At 42.6% G+C, this 20,146-nt stretch overlaps 1 protein-coding gene across 3 annotated transcripts in view; it reads left to right on the top strand.

Annotated features, from left to right (window-relative positions):
- Nucleotides 1-17,812, top strand: part of KIAA0319 (KIAA0319 ortholog) — a 66,118-nt gene extending 48,306 nt beyond the window's left edge. For 2 of the 3 annotated variants that reach the window (XM_010974243.3, XM_074348181.1), the window contains 7 exons: nucleotides 1,218-1,356; nucleotides 2,818-2,977; nucleotides 6,695-6,837; nucleotides 8,608-8,730; nucleotides 9,996-10,086; nucleotides 11,904-11,995; nucleotides 14,719-17,812. In XM_010974243.3, the coding sequence (XP_010972545.2) occupies nucleotides 1,218-1,356; nucleotides 2,818-2,977; nucleotides 6,695-6,837; nucleotides 8,608-8,730; nucleotides 9,996-10,086; nucleotides 11,904-11,995; nucleotides 14,719-14,897 (927 nt within the window). In that variant the 3' untranslated portion in view covers nucleotides 14,898-17,812. The remainder of the gene's footprint in view (nucleotides 1-1,217; nucleotides 1,357-2,817; nucleotides 2,978-6,694; nucleotides 6,838-8,607; nucleotides 8,731-9,995; nucleotides 10,087-11,903; nucleotides 11,996-14,718) is intronic. The other variant, XR_012500994.1, reaches the window with a different exon arrangement.
- Nucleotides 17,813-20,146: the final 2,334 nt, after the last annotated feature.

The following is a 20,146-nucleotide window of genomic DNA, read 5'->3' as shown; positions in this document are numbered from 1 at the left end:
CATCCTGCTCCTCAGCTTTCCCGTTGTTCCTGTTTTGGTCCAAGGATTCTTTCCTGTCCCTCAACATTGTATCAGAAATGTCAACAGATCAAGGATTGCTGTTCCCATTTCATAAGTATGGAAAGTTAGATGCAGAGATGGAAAGTGACTAGGCAAAGGTCAACTAACTCCTCCTTATGCAAACCAGATAGACCCAGGTTTCTAGCTCCTGGCAGGTATTTTTCCCCATTGGATGACTCTGCCTCTTAGGCTGTAAATTTAGGTACATCTCCATCCCTTCTGTTGCTAAGGACTTGAGAGACGCAAGTTTACTCCTGGAGCTGTACCAAAGGAGTGGTCACAGGGAAAAAACTGAGAATGCTTTACACTTTCTAAGTACCTCTAGAATAAATACTGTTCAACAAGGTGGTAGATTAGCTTCTAAGTGTAATTATAACAACTCCCTGATCAGAGCACTTGTTACCACTGGTTACCTTTGGTTACCACCCTCTTCTGGTAGCAAGTTCTGAGCAGGGGTCTGGGAGATTCTTCTCAAATTCTCTGAGCAGAGATGTGTTGTCCACGGTGTTTGGGGCCTTGGCTGACATGAAGCTGTTCTGTAAGGTTTGCTTATCAACTAATTTGCCTTAGGGATCAAACTGTGCGGTACTTTGTGTATTCTGGGATTTTAGCAGTTTTTTTCTTTGCATTGTATCAAATTTACCACTGTATGAGTGGAAATTAAACTTTATGTAGTTTGTGTATGTTGTAATGTTTCTTCAAATAAATCTCTCCTATAAATTTTTTAGTAAAGGTTCTTGGGTCATTTGAGAAGGTGAACATGATACACACTGAGGACACCCCAGATGAGAGTGTTGTAAAACTGTGTTTGAAAATAAGACCCAGAAAACCCTTTCGAGAGGGTGCTTCATCCTCCACATCTTTGCCCTAATTTCAGTGGTTTCCCCCTCTGTGGGATGGAATTTGGTAATTCTGAGAGAGCCCTTAGGATGCTCAGCTCAGGAAGTAGTATCTGAGGATTGTGCCTCCTGGTGCTTTAGAGGTGGAAGAGATGCTGAGGATTCTCCAGATCTTCAGCTAACCCACCTCCCTGCTTCCTCTTGGGCCTGCCCCTTAGAGGCATGCATGTATGACAAAGACGGGACACTGAAGTTTGAGATCCCCCAGGCCCAGACATTGGGAACTGAGTGTTGAGTTGTGAACCGGGTTTTTCACAGGATGTCATCGATGACTCTGACCGCAGCGCAGCGCTGCAGCTCACCAACCTGGTGGAGGGGGTCTACACTTTCCGCCTGCGGGTCACTGACAGTCAGGGGGCCTCGGACACGGACACCACCACGGTGGAAGTGCGGCCAGGTATGCTCCCGGGTTTCTGTGTCTGGGTTTGCGGGGCTGGTCTCTGATCCAGATGTCAGCCTTTGAGTCTCTTTAGGGTCGACAGTGGAAATGGTGTGGGAGACCCCCATGGCTTCAGTTCCACGGGTCCCACTTTGAGGCTTTCTGTACACTTGGTTCTCTCTCCCCAGACAGAGCCAGCCTCATCACTCGTTAAGGAAAATTGGATCTGGCAGCAAGAATCCCTTGTCAATTTGGTTTTCCTGCCAGAAGACAATGTCCTAATGAGAAGTGGACACAAGGGCTTCATTCCTGGGAGCAAGAGGGAGGGCAGGTCCAGGGAGATGGCCCTACTGAACCCCAGCGTAAACTGGGCAGCGCCCACGCTGCTTGGAGACTAAATTCTCTTTCCAGGCCTGGGGAAGGATGTGAGGGGCCGAAATTTCAAGTGAGCCCAGAGGCTGATTAGGCACATCTGTTTATCATCTGGAGAAAAATTAATAGACAATAAGCTGATATAAAATAAGGAAGAAGTACTCACAGACAGTGGTCTCTGTGGCATTTAGAAAATTTATCTAAGCCCTAAAACCCAAATGTGGAAGTTACTCATGGATTATCTCTTTTTTAAATATTTAAAAAAAATTTTATTTATTTTTTATTGAAATACAGTTGGTTTACAATGTATTAATTCCTGGTATATAGCATAATGATTCAGTTTTATATAATATATGTATATGTTCCTTTTCATATTCTTTTTCATTATAAGCCATTATAAGATATTGAATATATAGTTCCCTGTGCTATACAATAGGACCTTGTTTATTTTATATATAATAGTTAGTATCTGCAAATCCTGAACTCTCAGTTTATCCCTCCATCCCCTCCATTACTCCACTAGTAACCATAAGTTTGTTTTCTATGTCTGTGAGTGTTTCTGTTTTCTAAGTAAGTTCATTTGTGTGGTTTTTTTTTTTTTTTTGATTCCACATATAAGTGATATCATATGGTATTTGTCTTTCTTTTTCTGGCTTACTTCACTTAGTATGATAATCTCTAGGTCCACCCATTTTGCTGGAAATGACATTATTTCATTCTTTTTAATGGCTGAGTAATATTCCATTGTATAAATGTATCACATCTTTATCCAGTCATTTGTCGATGGACATATGTCTTGGCTATTGTATATAATGCTGCTATGAACACTGGGGTGCATGTATCTTTCCAAATTAAAGTTCCCTCCAGATATATGCCCAGGAGTGGGATTGCTGGATCATATGGTAACTCTATTTTTATTTTTTCAAGGAATCTCCATACTGTTTTCCATAGTTACTGGGCCAAACTACATTCTGACCAACAGTGTAGGAGGGTTCCTTTTCTCCACAGCAGGGATCACTTAAACTAACTCTTACATAGGCCTTGCTCCTTATATTTCAAATCAAGCCTGTGGTTTCCAAGTGGAAAGCCATGTCCTCTCTCTCCCAGACCCTAGGAAGAGCGGCCTGGTGGAGCTGATCCTGCAGGTCGGTGTTGGGCAGCTGACAGAGCAGCAGAAGGACACCCTCGTGAGGCAGCTGGCAGTGCTGCTAAATGTGCTGGACTCGGACATTAAGGTTCAGAAGATCCAGGCCCACTCAGATCTCAGGTATGAGCTGCACACCAGTGTCACCTGAAGCTATTTGTTTCCTCTCTTGTTCTGTATTTTTCCACATATTTATCCCATTCCTATCTTTTTTTCCCTCAAAGGGCAGCAGTAAGGACAACATCATTGCAGGTCCTTCCCACGAGTCTCAGTTAATGTTTGCTGATTGAGAATGTTCTGAATGAAGATGTTAAGGGAACATCAGAGGAAGCTGGGTTTTAGTTCTAGTATCATCATAGGGTGTGCAAATGGTCTGGGGTATACACAGGGCATGTCTCACAGCTAGACTTCATCCCTGTCCCATGTTCATGGGGCTGAGACTTCTCTCAGTGTGAGAGGATCATGGATTCTGGGAGTCTATGAGGTTCAACCTCTGCCTTGATTTCTTATAAGATTTATAATTTTAATTGACTTTTTAAAATAAACTCTTATCCAACCTTTGAACAGTAGAGTGGGATGGAAAGAGAGAGAGAGAGAAAGAATACGGAAATGAAAACCTACTATTCATAGTAAATCCATTTGCCAGTTATTTCAGCTATTCTGTTGATTTTCCAGATAACTGAAATTTACATAGAAAAATACTAAATTAAGAATAATTATTTTAGAAGAAGTCTTTCTAAAGTGAATCATACATTTCCCTTACTTACAAAATCTCTAACACTGAACCGAACACATGTCTGAAACTCAATAGAACCAAAAGTTGTTTCTTTGAAAGATCAACAAAATTGATAAACTTTTAGTTAGACTGACCAAGAGAAAAAGAGAAGACTCAAATTGCTAAAATCTGGAATGAAAGGGGATATCACTACTGACCTTATAGAAATGAAAAGGATTATACTATGAACAACTATATGTCTGCAAATCAGTTAACCTAGTTGAAATGGACAAAATCCTAGAAAGACACAACTTATAAAAACTGACTCAAGAAGAAATAAAAAATTTTAATAGGCCTATAACAAGTGAAGAGATTGAATCAGTCATCAAAAAACTTCCCACAAACCCAGGACCAAATGGCTTCACTGGTGAATTCTACAAAATGTTTAAAGATTTAACACCACTTTCACAAACTCTTCCAAAAAATATAAGAGGAAGGAACACTTCCCAATTTATTCTATGAGTCCAGTTTTACTCTGATACCAAAACTAGACAAAGATAGCACAAAAAGAAAATTGCAGACCAATATATATACCTTATGAATATAGAAGCAAAAATATTCAACAAAACACTATAAAAAATGCATTCAACAACATATATTTTTATTTGTGTATGTATTTTATTGAGCTATAATTGACATACATTGTGTAAGTTTAAGGCATACAACATGTTGATTTTGTATATTTATATATTACAATATGATTACCACTGTAGAGTTAGCTAACAGCTCTCTCACATCACATAATTATTTCTTTTTTTTGTGGTGGGAAAAATTAACATCTCGCCTCTTAGTAACTTTGAAGGTTATAATAGAATATTATTGACTATAATCAGTATGTTGTGCATTAAATCTCCAGGACTTATTTATCTGCTGGCAAGTTTATACCCTTAAACAACATTTCACCCAAGAACCACCACTCTACCTTCTGTTTTTATGAGTTTGGCTTTTTAAGATTCCACATATGAGTGATATTGTACAGTATTTGTCTTTCTCTGTGTGACTTATCTCACTTAGCAAAATGCCCCCAGGGACCATCCACGTTGTCTCGAATAGCAGGATTTCCTTCTTTATCATGGCTGAATAATATTCCAGTGTGTGTGTGTGTGTGTGTGTGTGTGTGTGTGTGTGTGTATGTGTGTGTATGCCATTTTCTTTATCCATTCATCCTTTGATGGACACTTAGGTTGTTTCCATATCTTGGCTATTGTGAATAATGCTGCAGTAAACATGGGAGTACAGATATCTCGTTGATATCCTATTCTCATCTCCTTTGGCTATATGCCCAGGCATAGGCTTGCTGGCTCCATCCATCAACATGTTGAAAGGATTAGACACCATGGCTAAGTGGGATTTATCCCAGAAAGGCAGGGTGAGTCAACACGTGAAAATCAATAAATATAGTAAATCACATTAATAAAGGACAAACGCAATGTGATCATCTTAATAGACACAGAAACAGCATTTGACAAAATTTTCATGGTAAAAACTTGTAGGTTGAATTGTGTCTCCCCAAAAGATATGTTCAAGCCCTAACCCCTAGTACCTGTGAATGTGACCTTATTTGGAAATAGAATTGTTACAGATGGAATTAGTTAAGATTAGGTCATACTGGGGTAGGGTAGACCCTTAATCCGATATGACTGTGTCCTTTTAAGAAGAGAAGAGACACAGAGACAGACACACAGGGAGAACACCATGTGATAATGGAGACAGAGATGGAGTGATATGTGTACAAGCCACAGAACACGAACGGTTGCCAGCAACACCAGAAGCTAAAGGCACGGGCTCCCTAGAGCCTTCAGAGAGAGGATGGTCCTGCCAACACCTTGATTTTGGAATTCTAGCCTCTAGTACTGTGGGAGAATATATTTCTGTTGTGTGAAGCCACCCAGTTTATGGTACTTTTTTATGGCAACATTTGGAAACTAATACAAATTTGAATAGAAATCTATCCAAAGAAGTTATACAAATGGCCAACAAGCACATGAAAAGATGCTTAACATCATTAGCTATTAGGGAAATGTGAATCAAAATCACATTGAGATAACACTTCACATCCACTAGGATTGCTATAATCTGAAAGACAGGCTATCACAATTGTTGGCCAGTATGTGGGGAAAAATTGGAACACTCCTACATTGCTGGTGGGAATGTAAATGGTGCAGCCACTATGGAAGACAGTTTGTCATTTCCTCAAAATGCTAAACATAAAGTTACCATATGACCCAGTAATTCCACTCCTAGATATGTATATATATATATATACGCCCAAGAAAAATGATAAACATATGTCCATATAAAATATTGCATGTGAATGCTCACAGTGGCATTATTCATATGGCCAAAAAGTAGGTACAATCCAAATGTTATCAATTGATGAGTGGATAAATAAAATGAGATATATTTATACAATGGAATATTATTTGGCAATTAAAAGGAAGGCAGTATTGATATATGCTACAACTTGGATGAACTTTGAAAACATTACGCTAAGTGAATGAAGCCAGACACAAAATGCCTCCTGTATATTCCATTTATATCAAAAGTCCGAAAGAGTCAAACCCATAGAGACAGAAAGGAGATCAGTGGTTTTCAGGAGCTGTGGACCATGGGGGCTGGGTGCTCATGGGGATGGAGTTTCTTTCTGTGAAAATGTTCTGGAGCCGGATGGTGGTGATGGTGGCACAACGTCGTGAGTATACAAAAGGGCACTGAATTGTGCATGTTATAAGGGTGAATTTGATAAATTATATCAGAAAAAAAGGTAAAAATAAAATTGTGTCTGAAAGTTCTCGTTCGGTGTCTGGTTGTTTCTGTTGGTCCACATGTACACATTGCTCCTTTTGTCTGAAGATCTGTCATCGCTGAGCTCTGGGGCCAAAGAGCCTTCATTTGGGAGTAGGAACAGATTTGTTCCTTGGTCCACAGAATACGCCCCTCTGTCCTTGCCAAGTCACAGAGCTGTGACAGTCTGTCCTCGAGCTCCACAGGTCAGCTGACGGGAGTGGACTCATCATGTTGGTCACTACCTGACCATGTGGCTGTCCTCTCTGTCTCCTCTGCAGCACCGTGGTCGTGTTTTATGTGCAGACTGGGCCACCTTTCAAGGTCCTCAAAGCTGCTGAAGTGGCCCGAAATCTGCACAGGCGGCTTTCAAAGGAAAAGGCTGATTTCTTGCTTTTCAAAGTCTTGAGGATTGACACAGTTGGTATGTCCCCTCCAGAAGTATTCTTTTTGAACTTTAATTTTAATTTTTTATAGTTCAAGTAATGTAAATATCTGATTATGTTTAGAACTGGATACCACTGAGCTGGACATCCTACCCAATTGAATGCAACGAGAGCCTTATAGAAACATTAAGTAACTGCCCAGGTTACAGTAAAAGATTTCTCGGAGGACGTGAAATATGGTTTGGTTCCAATGTGGCAGGACAGCGGCCAGGACTCATGGTTGTTTTTTGTTTTTGCTTTTTAATTTAAGTGGGAATGAATTTCAATATTTAATTATTTTTCTAATTTCTCCATGTCAGCCCCTACAAGAATATTCTAAAAGAATCAGATTTGCTAATTATGGCTACGTTTTACTGGCACAGAAAGAGGACATGGGGACATCTTCCCTTTAGCATCCAGAGATTTGTTTTGCATTTATCTCTCTAATCAGTTTCCTGCAACACATTTTTGCCAACTACGCTTTATATTTGAGGGAAACCGGATAGAAACAACAGTCATGGTCAGTTTTTAAAACTATAGTCTCACATGCTGGTCATTGTCAGAAATATCATAATTAAATGGTCAGAACACTGTTAAAGACAAATAAGTATTATTGGCTGGAGAAGCCAGGTTTATATAATTTATTGGCCTGGGTCATCATGCCTTAGGCTGTGATGATGGTGTTAGGTAGACTGTTGGAAATTTAAGAGGGCATGCAAGTTCCTTCCAGCTGCACCTCCTAGCCCCTTGCTTGTCACCTCTTCCTGGCACCAAACATATGTGGATGGAAGTGTAGTCTTTATCCCAGGTCTCTGTCCCTACATTATGAGGAACATGAATCCCTTACGTTAAAGTGGTCGTTTCAGTGGACACTGAGGACTGTGAGAGTTACCAGGGACATGATAATATTTGGGTAGTAAAATTTAATTTCTTTCAGATCATCTGTCCACAATTGACTCTCTTTGTAATATGGAATAAATTAATTTTTTAATAATTCATTTTTTTCTAGCTATAAAAGTAATATTTATTTATTGTAGGAAATTTGGAATATCCAGAAAGATGAAACATTTTAAATAATCCTCTTGATTCTAGAATCTAGAATTCCCACCCCCCAAAGAGAACTTTTTAAATATTTTGATTTTTTCCTTCTCGTTCCCCCATTTCTAAGAACATTTAATACAATCAGGATAATTGTGTGTGTGTGTGAGTGTGTGTGTGTATGCTTTTTAACTTCAAATCATATTATGGTCATTTTCCCAAATCTTTTAAAATTTATCCCTCAGTAAGCTATTCACAGCCATGTAGTGGTACATCCTGGATGTGTTCCACAATTTATGCAACTGACCCTCTACTCACAGACATTCAAATTGATTTAAATAATGCTACAGTGTAGATAAATCTTTGTGCATAGCCACAATCATTTTCATTGGATAAATTTTTAGAATTTATCTTTCTTTTTTTATTTATTTAATTTTTTATTGAAGCATTGTTGATTTACAATGTTGTGTTAGTTTCTGGTGATTCAGTTATACATTTATACATTAGAATTTATCTCTTTTAAGCCAGAGGGTGCTACGTTTCTAAGGCTTTTGTTACACGGCACAGGTATTGGCTTATTCCTGCCATTTGCTTCCCGATGAGATTGTCAACAGAGACTCTTGATTCAACCAGATGCCCTATTCAGGGCCCATGCTATGAAGGGACACGGGCTGAAGCCAGGGACCCACCTTTTCTCTGTGGTGACCTCTGCCCCTCTTGCCTCTTTGCAGGGTGCCTTCTGAAGTGTTCCGGGCATGGTCACTGTGACCCCATCACAAAGCGTTGCATTTGCTCTCAGTTGTGGATGGAGAACTTCATCCAGCGTTACATCCGGGATGGGGAGAGCAACTGCGGTGAGTCCCGGCGTGGGGTGGCCTTGGGCAGGAGCCTTAAGACATCTCTTTCTGAAATGTCAGAAAGGTCTGCTGAGCTGTGCAGAAATCCAACACTTTTCTCACCCAAAGCCAAGTGAACCAGCTCACGTGGTGCAGGGTTAAGATCCCGCAGTTCACCTTGGGGGTGTGGTTAAGGCTCTTCCGTGAGACTTCCTGATGAGGGAGCTCACTTTGGTGGAGCAGCTTTGCTCACCATCGCTGGCATTTGCTGAGAAGGTTGCTCTGGGTTACATGGTCCCCCTTTCCAGATGGCTCCTGCCTTGGTGGAGCTGAGTGTGACCTTCTGGGGAAGTGGCCCCTGGTGAGGACCTGCCGGAATCAGGTTGCAAGAGAACTGGCCCACTCTTGCAGGCTGTCTGCCCAAGCAGGTGCCAAAATTTGGAGCTGTTGCCTCAGCCGGCCAAGCTGGTGCCCTTGGGTCTCTTCTGAGGAGGAAACTATTTTAATGCCAGTCTTTTTCTAAGAGTAATTTTGTTGTCTTGGGCCTCCAGATGGACATAATTGGCAAAAAAATTTGGAAGAGTTGACTGCCAAATTATGTTCCTACTCTCTACTGCATAAAAAAATTTGAAAATAGCCAGCCCTCAGATCATCATTTTAAGGAGTATGTATGACATTTAGTAGAGTTAAGCCTTGTGTCTTTGCTGCCTTGTTTTTGTTTTGTTTCTGAAATGCTGTTGCAAAGCTTATTACACTGGAATTCTGCAGGGATGTGGAAGGAATGAAGATTAGGTCGTTTCTGAGTGGCTGTCTGGCTCTGTGAAGTATCTTCCTGTCATAAATGCCATACAATTACTTCATTTGCTTTGTTCAAACCAGGCCAGAACTATTTTCCAGGTTCTGTGATTCTGGATGAATCACATCCAGATCTGGATGGTGAATATTTTAATGGGACTTACATGGCTGTTTAAGAGGCCTCCCTTCTTAACTGATGAATCTTTTAGGTTTTTTCAGATTATTCTTTCTGTTCTCACATCAGCGTGAAATATGTGTTCCATGAGGCCCCTGAACCAGCAGGGGGGAAAGTAGGCTGGTTTTAAGTCCTTGTGGGTTTATTTGTACTTCACCTTGCTTAGGCTCTGAGACCAGCCTGGCGAGGTGGTGGCAACACCACAGATGGCCTTTGCTTGGAAGGACTCAGAAATACTCACTGTGAGTCACTGAAATAAAGCTGTTTTGCAAGCGGTATGTAACCCGTCTGCTCCGGTTTCCTTGTGTTTCAGAGTGGAGTGTGTTCTATGTGATGATCCTGGCGCTCACTCTCGTGGTGCTAACAGGGGGTTTAACGTGGCTTTGCGTCCGCTGCTGCAGGAGGTACCTGGCATGCTTATTTATTTGTTTGAAATAAAGACGCAGCATTAAATGTGATATGACCGTTTTAGCGGCTTTTGCTCAGGGTTGTTGACCTGCCAGACTGTTTGACACTCCTTTTTATGAAGACCAACTTGACTTTAAAAGCACTTTATAAGGCATTCTCCCCCACAAGACATATGTGCCTGGAGAAATGGAATAACCCTAGAGGCAGCTTTTTCTCCTTGCAGCTCTCATAGCTTCTAGAAGTTTCAGTGATTCTGTCTCAAATCTAACGTTCTTTTCTGTCAGTCTCACATACGGTCACTAGCACGCCACCTAAGGGGCCTGACTAACCTGCCTTCCGTAGACAAAGGAGTTCTAGAAGTATACTGATACAAATGGTAGGTTTTCATATTTTACTTATGTGCAGCAACAATCTAATCTCCCTGAATTCTAGTTTATAAACACAAAACTTTAAGTGAAGTGATACCATCACCAAAGAGAAGTTTTGCTTTAAGTTTTTCCTTTGTTTTCCTCCCTGCCCCTGCCCCGCCCCCCGCCATGGAGCTGACCTCTGAGAAACCCCAGAGCTGCCTAATTGTCTGAACCTTCCAGAACCCCATGCCCGACCCTCTGTGAGGAGATTTATAGGGACAGTGATTCCGCAAGTCTTCAGAAGACAGCATTGGGCCCACTTTCCTATGTGAAACTCTATGAATGCTCTCCAAAGAAGACATGAAAAAAAAAAAAAAGGTATACCATAATAATAGTTATTTTTCAGAGACCACTCATAAAGGATTTTACTTTTATTTGTGGTTACTTTGACAAAGGTAGGCCTGGGGAAAGAGAGTCCCGGCACAGGCACTTAGAGGCCCACCTTCCATTAAGATTTCCCAGAAGCATCTGGGATGACAGTCACCCTGCTGTGCTTGGCTTCAGAAGTTCTGCAGCTTCGGGACACATGTATCAGGTTGATGAGGAGGAAGAGGGAAGTGACTGGCTGTGAGCATCTGTTAAGTATTTGCCATTGTGGTGAATGGCTTGAAGTGCTTTCCATGTATTGTTGTTTGTTGTGTTTAGTCCTCCTAGCAACCATATGGAAAGGGGCTATTCTTAGTCCCATTTTACAGCTGGGAACATGGAGTCACTGAGATCACAAAAAATGACCTCCAGGTCACCCAGCTAGTAAACCCAAGGTTAGATGCCCCTGCTCTTAATCACCAAGCTATCAGAAAAATGCCTTTGTTCTCCACACATCTTACCATAGTTCTGATGTGTATTTTCAAATGATCCTCTGACGCCTAGGATGAGGTACATAGGATTGTGTTGTGAAAAGATGAAAGAGATTGGGTTGTTGCTAATTCATCTGGGGAATTTATTATAATCTCTGTTGGTTTTCTTTCTGATGGCTAATTGTGTCATCTCTTCATTACTGCATCTCTGGACGTCCCAGGGTAGGATAAGTTCAGGGGAAAACTTGCTCATCCATGTTTTTCTCAGGAAGGAATTACTCGTGGAGAAGAGCTTGCAGGGCCAACACACAGGGATTGAGAGTTGCTGGACAGGCCTCTGGCACCTCGCCGGGGGCTTAGCTGAAGGCCTGCAGTTAGGTGGATGATGACAGTGTGGCTGTTCTCACTCTGACGTGTGATGCGTGATGTACCTCGGACACAGTGAACTCAGACCTGGCTTTGCACACTTATTGTGAATAAAAGAAGAGAACGTAATAACATCCTGAAGGCAAAACATTTACTGCAGTGTCCTCCCTGAGTTTTAAACCTTGGATCCCAGTTACCTTTCTGAGAATCTGAGTTGATTTTTTTCTTTGTTCTTTTCAGACGAAAAAGGACTAAAATAAGGAAAAAAACAAAGTACACCATCCTGGATAACATGGATGATCAGGAAAGGATGGAGCTGAGGCCCAAATATGGTAAGGCAGTCTCCAGGATGGTTTCCTGGTGCCTTTACAGGAAGTGATCCAGGTGACTGAGAGTCACCTTGAGAGATGGGAGAACAGCGGGCTGGAGGCGGTGCTTTAACTGGGAAAGAAGAGTGGGGCTGGGATTCTGTGAAGAAAATCAACATACATCAGTGCCGGGGATATGCTAACTAGGAGGCGATAGCGGTGTTATGCATTTAATGAAATTTTGGCAAAGGGCTTTGAGGCATGAATGAGTGGAGGGTTAGGAAATACATCTTACCGGTTGAACACGTACCAAATGACCCCAGAAATCAGACTGCTTTTCAAACAGGTGTCCCCAGTGCCTGGCTTTTCTCTCCCCGTGGTTGGTGGATGTGGGCCTGGGAAACTGTGTCACGCAGCTCACTGCTGAACGCTGTTCCCTTTAGGTCTGCCACACACAAAATGCTGCAAACTAACATTTGGACTTCAAAGATTTTCCAGCAGCTGCGTTAGCTAATTCGCCACATACAGAAATGGACACAAAAACTTTCATAGCAAATTGACTTGCTTCACCATTTGAATGGACCCCTATGCTTAGAACTCCCCCTCACCCACCTCGGTTACCTTTCTGAATTCTCACTTATTAACTCTGGGAGACTCTCTGAACCTTCTCTCGCCCTCTGAGGCTGCTTTGCACTGATCCTCTGGATTTGTCATAATTCTAGATTTATGACTAAACTCTCACAGAGGGGGGAAGGCATAGCTCAGCAGTAGAGGGTGTGCTTTACATGTGCAAGGTCCTGGGTGCAGTCCCCAGTGCCTGCATTAAAATAGATAGACAGACAGACAGACAGACCGACTGACCTAATTACCTCCTCCCACCGCACCCCCCCAAAAAAACCCGAAAAACAAAGCTGGAATAAACTAATTCTTACGGAGGGCTGTAATCACTTTCAGAGCTGTGAGATGCGAAACACTGTCCATAGTCAATGTTGAGTGTCTCCCCTCTGCACAGACCCGGGTGAGGCCCTAGGGACAGGGGAAGAATGAAGCACAGGACCTGCCTTTACAGTTGCCCAGAGCCCAGGGGAGGATACTTAAAACTGGAGTTTGGGGTCCTACAGAAGCAGGGATGATGCCCTGTAGGAACACAGGGGCCAGAGAGACTGGCTGTGTGTGGAGAGTGTAGTTTGGGGCTTGGCAGGGAAAGCTTCTCGGGAAATACACCTAATAGCATACATTTATTGAGTGCTCACCACCTGTAATTAAGAGCAGAGGTATTAAAAAGCAACTTCATACCTAAGAGCTCAAAGTGCTTTTCATTGCATTATCTCACCCACCTGCCTCCTAAAATATATGTGCCCTTCTGACAGTACTGTTCCCACTCACTGGACCCCCATGCTCCCCATTACCAGGCTCTAAACCCCAGACACTGGTGCTTGGTCGGGATGCCTTGTCCCCACTTCCACCACCCATCCTGCCTAGTCTCTTGCCCTCTTTCCTCATTGTTCTCACGAGCACTGCCCTAGTTCATATCCTTACAGTCTCACCTCTGGACCAACAGTAACATTCAGAGTAATAGTTAACAGATGTTTAATATCTACTAGGTACGTGTACTCTACCCGTGTAATTCCCATCCTACCAGCAGCTCTATGAGAGATGTACAGCATCATCCCCATTTTACAGAAGGGGAAACTGAGTCACACAAAAGTTTAGTGACAGAGCTGCTGGGTGCCAAAGGCGATGGGACAGGCCATCTGCCCCCGAGCCTGGGCTCCATCCACACTGTCCCACTCCAGGTGTGCAGCCGGCTCCCCAGTCGCCTCTCTCTCTCTCTTCCTTCTGCCCTATACACTGAACTTAGTTTATCTTGAAACAATATTTTAATTGTGTCCCTCCTTTGCTGTTAGGATAAAATGCAAACTTCTTGGCTCACCTTGGATTCATGTGCTTTTCTGTGAAGTCCTAGCCCCTCTCTCCAGCCTTTCTTTTATTATTTCCTCCATGAATCATTTGCTCCAGGCTGTTTTCTTCAGGTATTTTTGGATACCTCTGATACCTCATGCCCCTCTTCTCCTCCGTCCAAATCCTTCACTCTCTTCAAATCCTATCCTATGTGAAACATCATGGAAGCTTATAAATGTGTCCTGATCTCTTCTTGATCCGTGCAAACTTTGTTTTTAAAAATCTCTTGCCTGTCGTGAACCATCTTCTCGTGAGTCTTGTCTTACATTCTTAGCTAGACACTATAAATTCTTTGAGAGCGGGGATTATATTTTATATATGCCCCTTCTCTTATTTTAACCCTCAGCAATCAGTTATTCTACTGAAAATGTTCAGTTGGCCCAAATGATAAAATCATAACAGTTTTCATTTATTGAGTGCTTATTAAGTGCTAAATGCTGGACAAGAGCTTTGCGTGCATGAGTTCCCTTAATCCTCACCATAAACCTGTAGAGTAGATGCATTGTTATCTCCTAATTTAATAGATGAGGGGACCGAAAGCCCAGAGAGTTTAGGTACCTCCACCGGGGTCACACAGCTGGTAGGTGACAAAGCTTGGGCTCAAGCTTAGGCGTGATTCCACAGCCCCTGTTAATACTCTTGAGGAAACTCTAACCGCCTGCTGCTTTGGGAGTGATCCCTTTGCAGGTGCAGAGCACATGACACGGTGCATGGGACCAGAATGATGGACAGCTGGGAGGGAAAATGCCATTACCCGCAAGATACATCTGTCTGCTTCTCCCTAGGTATTAAGCACCGAAGCACAGAACACAACTCCAGCCTGATGGTGTCCGAGTCTGAGTTTGACAGTGATCAGGACACAATCTTCAGCCGAGACAGGATGGAGCGAGGGAATCCAAAGGTTTCCATGAATGGCTCCATCAGAAATGGAGCTTCCTTCAGCTATTGCTCAAAGGACAGATAATGGAGCGGTGGTGAAACGGAAGGACGCCCACAGGAATCCTTCAATCCAGGACAGTCAACGGGAGTTCAAAATCCAAAACTAACTCTTGTTAGAATAGCGCGTTCATGTCCCTTCACACTGGGCTGGAGGTGTGTCCCGGTATTTTAAAACGCCTGTCTTCTTGGGGTTTTTGAGACACAGAACAAAACAAAAACATTGCTCTTTTCACTGAGATACTCGTTAATAGGAATAAAGGTTAGGAGGTAAGATGCTAGGTATACACGTAAAAGAGTTCTGTGTTTTTGCAGCTGGCGCAGTGTTATATTCCTCTTTTAGGGTAAAAATTAATGCCTGTTTCTATCTGCAGACCCTTAGGGAAGGGGAGTTAGATGTGGATGTAAAGAGGGCTGATTTCTCTTAGGAGCTGTGATTGCCTTTAAAGACGACTTGCCGAGTGTGGTTTCTGTCGTAGGACCCTTTGAGTCCGAGGGCTGTGTGTATTAAGATCATTTATATGAGGTATGATTTGTCCTCTATCCAGTCTTTTCTGTACTGAAAAGACACCTGTACAGAGCCAAGCTGTCCTGTTCTCACTACTTTGCTACTGCCAACCATCTGTGCTCTCTGCAGAGAGCAGCTCTTGTAAGTTTAAGAGCTAAATAAGAATTGTATTCTGAGGACCAGAGGCAATAGAAAGGGAGATGGGATGTCCTGACTTATAAGTGGAAAGTTGAAGGTAGCAGTTTAACATATTTTACTTTTTCTTGCTTCAAGAAAAGTAGACTTCACAGAGGCCTCTCTCAGCCTCAATTTTCATGAAACACAAGAAAACTGATTCTTAATTCATTAGACATTTATTATGTGCTACAGGCCATGCATTTGGACCTCCATCAACAGGAAAATAAAGACTTAGCAATTTTGTCATCTATACAGTCAGCCCTCCGTATCCGTAGATGGGGGACCTGCAGGGATGTGGGGCCCGTGGATGCAGAGATGGGGAGGTAGGGGCGGGTAGACTGTATTCCCAAACTTGGAAATGCCATCAGTCTTAATGAGGATGGTATGCTTATGATACTCGGCCCCTACATTCCCTAATAACTTGACATAGACATAGACATTCACTTCAGTTGTTTAAAAATATGCTTATTAAATCATTTTTCTACTAAATATCTTATTTTACATATACAGGAAAAAATCCCCAAATGCAAAGCAGCATCCAACAGCGATGAACTGGAGTTAATTACAGCCTGACAAGCCTGAGGCTGGGGGCCCTTGGCATGCTTTGTGGGGAGCTTAGAATGAGAGGTGGGGCCCATCACAGACAGAGCCAGTGTTGTGACATCAAGCAGGACCACACCTAAGCAATATTCTGTTGCACAAGCTTCTGTCACACAAAGAGAAGACTAGGATTGCTTTGTTGTGATTAGGTGGAGAAGCAAGGAGGTTGAACCATCAGGTTTAAATCCTCAGGACAGGACAAGAGAGAAAATAGTTCCCATGGGCCACTGAAAAAAAAATTAAGCTTTTAGGTGCTTTTGTTCTCGCTGCTAATATTCATCTTGATGAGACCATCTTACTTTTAATAATTCTACTTTGTGGGGAATGGCAGAAGTAAAAAGCCTAGGAGTTCAATACTATCAATGGTGTTGGGAGGAAAATACGATGCTTTTTTCACCAATATTTAACTTCATAGACTTACAATTTGCCCTTTCCAGTGGCCAGGGTTGTTATTTTTGTGTACAACTGGAAATTTCTGGTATAAAGGATGGCAGCCCACATATGAGGTCGGCAGAGAACAGTGATGGAGAAGGGGGGGGGTGATCATGTGTTAAGTACTATGTACATATGTATTTTACATACTCAATTGATCCATATAGTCAACCTTGAAAAGTAGATATTATTCTCATGTGGCATGTGATGATCTGAAGGCCCAGAGTATAAGTAACTTGCTCACAGTTACAGCCAATTAGCAGGGTATTTAGGAATCAAATGTACATTTTTGAAGCTACAAAGTCCAGGCTTTCCCCTCTCCTCCCCTACCTACACAAATAACCCCCACCCCCATCTGTTGGATGAAAAATTCTGGTGGACTTTTCAGACCACTTGGAAGTTCTGTTCCTAAGATCAAGGATTCCCTTTGTGAAGAGGGCAAAAGACCAAGGCAGAGGAGCCTCCCTCAGCTCCCCTGCTGGGTCACTCCCAGGCCACCCTATAGGTTGCCAAGTGTTGCTTCTGCCCTTGTCCCCCAGCCCGGCCGGTCTAATCCTTCTACCACAGCTAGACCTTGAATCTAGGGTGGTCAAAAAAAACACCATACCAGTGATCAGAAAGTGGGGCCTCTCCTGTTACCCCACTTACCACCAGAGCATGAGGTCGACCAGAGGCCAGTATTCTTTTTTTTTTTTTTTTGGAATGAAGAAACTATTTGGCACTGGTAGAAAAGACAAATAATGGCCAGCTCCGAACACAGAGATCTTCTGCGGACCAAGGCGGGGACAGCTCGCCAGTATTCTTCTCTTGTGCATTTTCCATTAAGGGCTTTGGGAAGAGGAAGCTCTCCAGGAGCTTTGGATAGATGAGAAAAGCAGGGCTGGGAGAGGGTGTTGGTAGGGCCTGCAGGTTAATAAAACTCTTAGTTGCTGGTTAAAACTCGAAGGAGCACTCAAACCATGGTACGAAGAGGCCAAGCACCTTTATGACTGAAGAACCTGCTGACCAACACGCAGTTGGTAAGAAGACGTACCAGGCGTCCTGCCACTGCTGCCACCTGTGTGGGCGGGGAGGAGGGTGAGTCCTGTTCTTTGTGTGTGTGAGGCCAAACCATCATGGATTTTGGCTTGAGTCTTGGTCTCATTTTTTTAATGTTATCTTTCCCCCATGTATTGACAAGGGATCATTTCTAGCATAACACTATTAAACCTATGTGCTGACCTACATGAAGGTGTCTGTGTTTTCTGGAATGTCTCCTTGCTGTTGTGGGGTGGGGTGGGGGATGCTTATTCTTTATGCTTCTGTGTAGAGGGACTTCCTTGGAGCAGAAGGCAGCAGACTGGTCCACCACCTGTTTTTGTGCAGCTGATGAGCTAAAAGTGGTTTTCACATTTTCAAATGGTTGAAAAAAAATCATATTTGTGACACCTGAAACTTACATGAAATTCAGATGTCAGTGTCCATAAATAAAGCCTTCTTGGAACAAACGCACACTTGTTTGTGCTACAACAACAGGTGAGTAGTTTCAACAGAGACTGTGTCCCAAGCCTAAAATATCAACTACCTGGCCCTTTACAGAAAAAAATTGCTGGAGTCTAGAGTAACACCCGTGGATTCCTCCTCCAGTGAGAGAGGATTTGAGAAAAGGCACTGAGCTTAGCTCTGCCTGTCCTCTCCCCACTGCTTAGACTGGCTGCCTGCCAGCTACCAAAAGGGCACATTCCCCTGGCCTCTCTGACGTTCATGGGCAGTCTACCTCCTGCTTGAAATGCCTACAGTTGTGAGAGTTGCAAATTAAATTAAGGGGAGTGTGTACTTAAACTGCATCCCCTAATCTAGTTTCTATCAATAATAAAGCTGACATCGTGTTTTCCATCTGTGTAACTCTTGCATGGAAAAACGTGAAATTGGCCTAAAGCCTCTACTTACAGTATGTACTTCTTGGTTTTGATACTGTGTTAGTTATGTAAGATGCTAAGCACTGGAGGAAGCTCAGTGAAGGGTACACGGGAATCTCTTACTTCTGCAACTTCCTATGGACTTGTAACGACACTCCTCCTCTGTACCCGCAGATGCAGAACCGTGGATTCAGAGGGCCAACTGCACTATTTTATATCAGGCACTTGAGCATTTTTTCCATCCTCGGGGGTAGTGGACCCAATGTCCTGTGGATACTGAGGGATGGCTGTATTTCAAAATAAAAAATCAGACAATGTTAAGATTCATGACTAACAGCGAAATCCTAGAAGCATTTCCATTAAAGTCAGGAACAAGTTTTTTAAAAAAGGAAAACCACCATTCCTCCTACTGAAGCCTCCCTTTTAGAGATGAGTTTAGCAAATGGCCAAATTTGTTTTATTTGAAGCCTCCGTGGTGAGTATTATTACCTCTGTTCTCCTGAAGATGAGCCCAGAGTTGCAGGGCTCAGTCAGCCCGACAAGAAGAAAGCACACAGCCTTACATCACCTGACAGAACTCCTGAAAAAACGTCCACGGCCACTAAACCACCGGGACAGCGGTGTTGTCTGTGATCTAAACTGTGGCTGCTCCGTCCTGGTTAGCTGATAAAATGGATGCATTATGGGTAGATTTATAGACCATCGATTTCCAAACCCATTTCCACTCAGTTATAAATAGCACACAAATGGAATATGCCCATAGCATCTCAGCCCTCAGACTGAGACAGACCTGCTCTTATTCCAGACAGGTTCCCCGCATTGGATAAATAAAAAACCACACTAATTTGCGTTTTAATTTGATGCCAGCTAAATCAGAGACGAAGCATCTGAAACAGGTGAAAATTTAGTGACAGAAAGAAATAGTAAGAAGATGAAAATACACTTGCTTATAAGCAGAGGCCTAGGCCAAGGGTGTAACAAACCCACAAAATAAGTGTAAAAAATAAACAGAAACCTCGATTAAATGGTGTCGGGAGACCAGAAGGGGGCGCTCTCATACCCATGGTGATAGCTGAGTCCAAAAGGAGGAAGACTCTTCTTTCCTGGCAAAGACTCAGTCAAGGAAAAGCCATGGACTCTTTGTTGATTACAGCCCCCCCAACCCCGCCCGCTCCCCCAACTTCCTTTTCTTTCCTTTAAAGTATTCTTCCCTTGCTGTGTAGGGACTTGCATGTGGCTTGACATGGTTGCAGACTCCAAACTGCAGTTCTCTGTTCTTCCTGAATAAACCCATCTTTGCTGGAGAAACACCTGGCAGCCTATATATTTCAGGTCAACAAGAGGTAAGTGGATCATTTCTCCTGGTAACAAACTTAATTTTTAAAATCAGAAGCAGGTTAAGAGAAATGCATGGAATAAATGGAATGACAAAGGGAGATGTGTATTCTGTGACACTATTTTTCTTCCAAAGAAAATCTTACCTTTGTTCAAGGCCTACTGAGGCAATTCAGATTCAGTGAGGCCACATGAAATTTCTTAAAATATAAATGAACACTGGATGAAAATATGACATGTTTTTTAAAAAATAATTAACAGTGATTATATCTGAATAGCAGGGTTTCAGAAAATTCCTCCCTCATATATTTCTGTACAAAACCCCCC

This window comes from Camelus bactrianus, chromosome 20, assembly GCF_048773025.1.
Source record: "Camelus bactrianus isolate YW-2024 breed Bactrian camel chromosome 20, ASM4877302v1, whole genome shotgun sequence".
In the NCBI taxonomy this organism is placed as follows: Eukaryota; Metazoa; Chordata; class Mammalia; order Artiodactyla; family Camelidae; genus Camelus; species Camelus bactrianus.
Note: the sequence above shows the minus strand (reverse complement) of the source record. Positions and strands in the feature narration are given on the sequence as shown.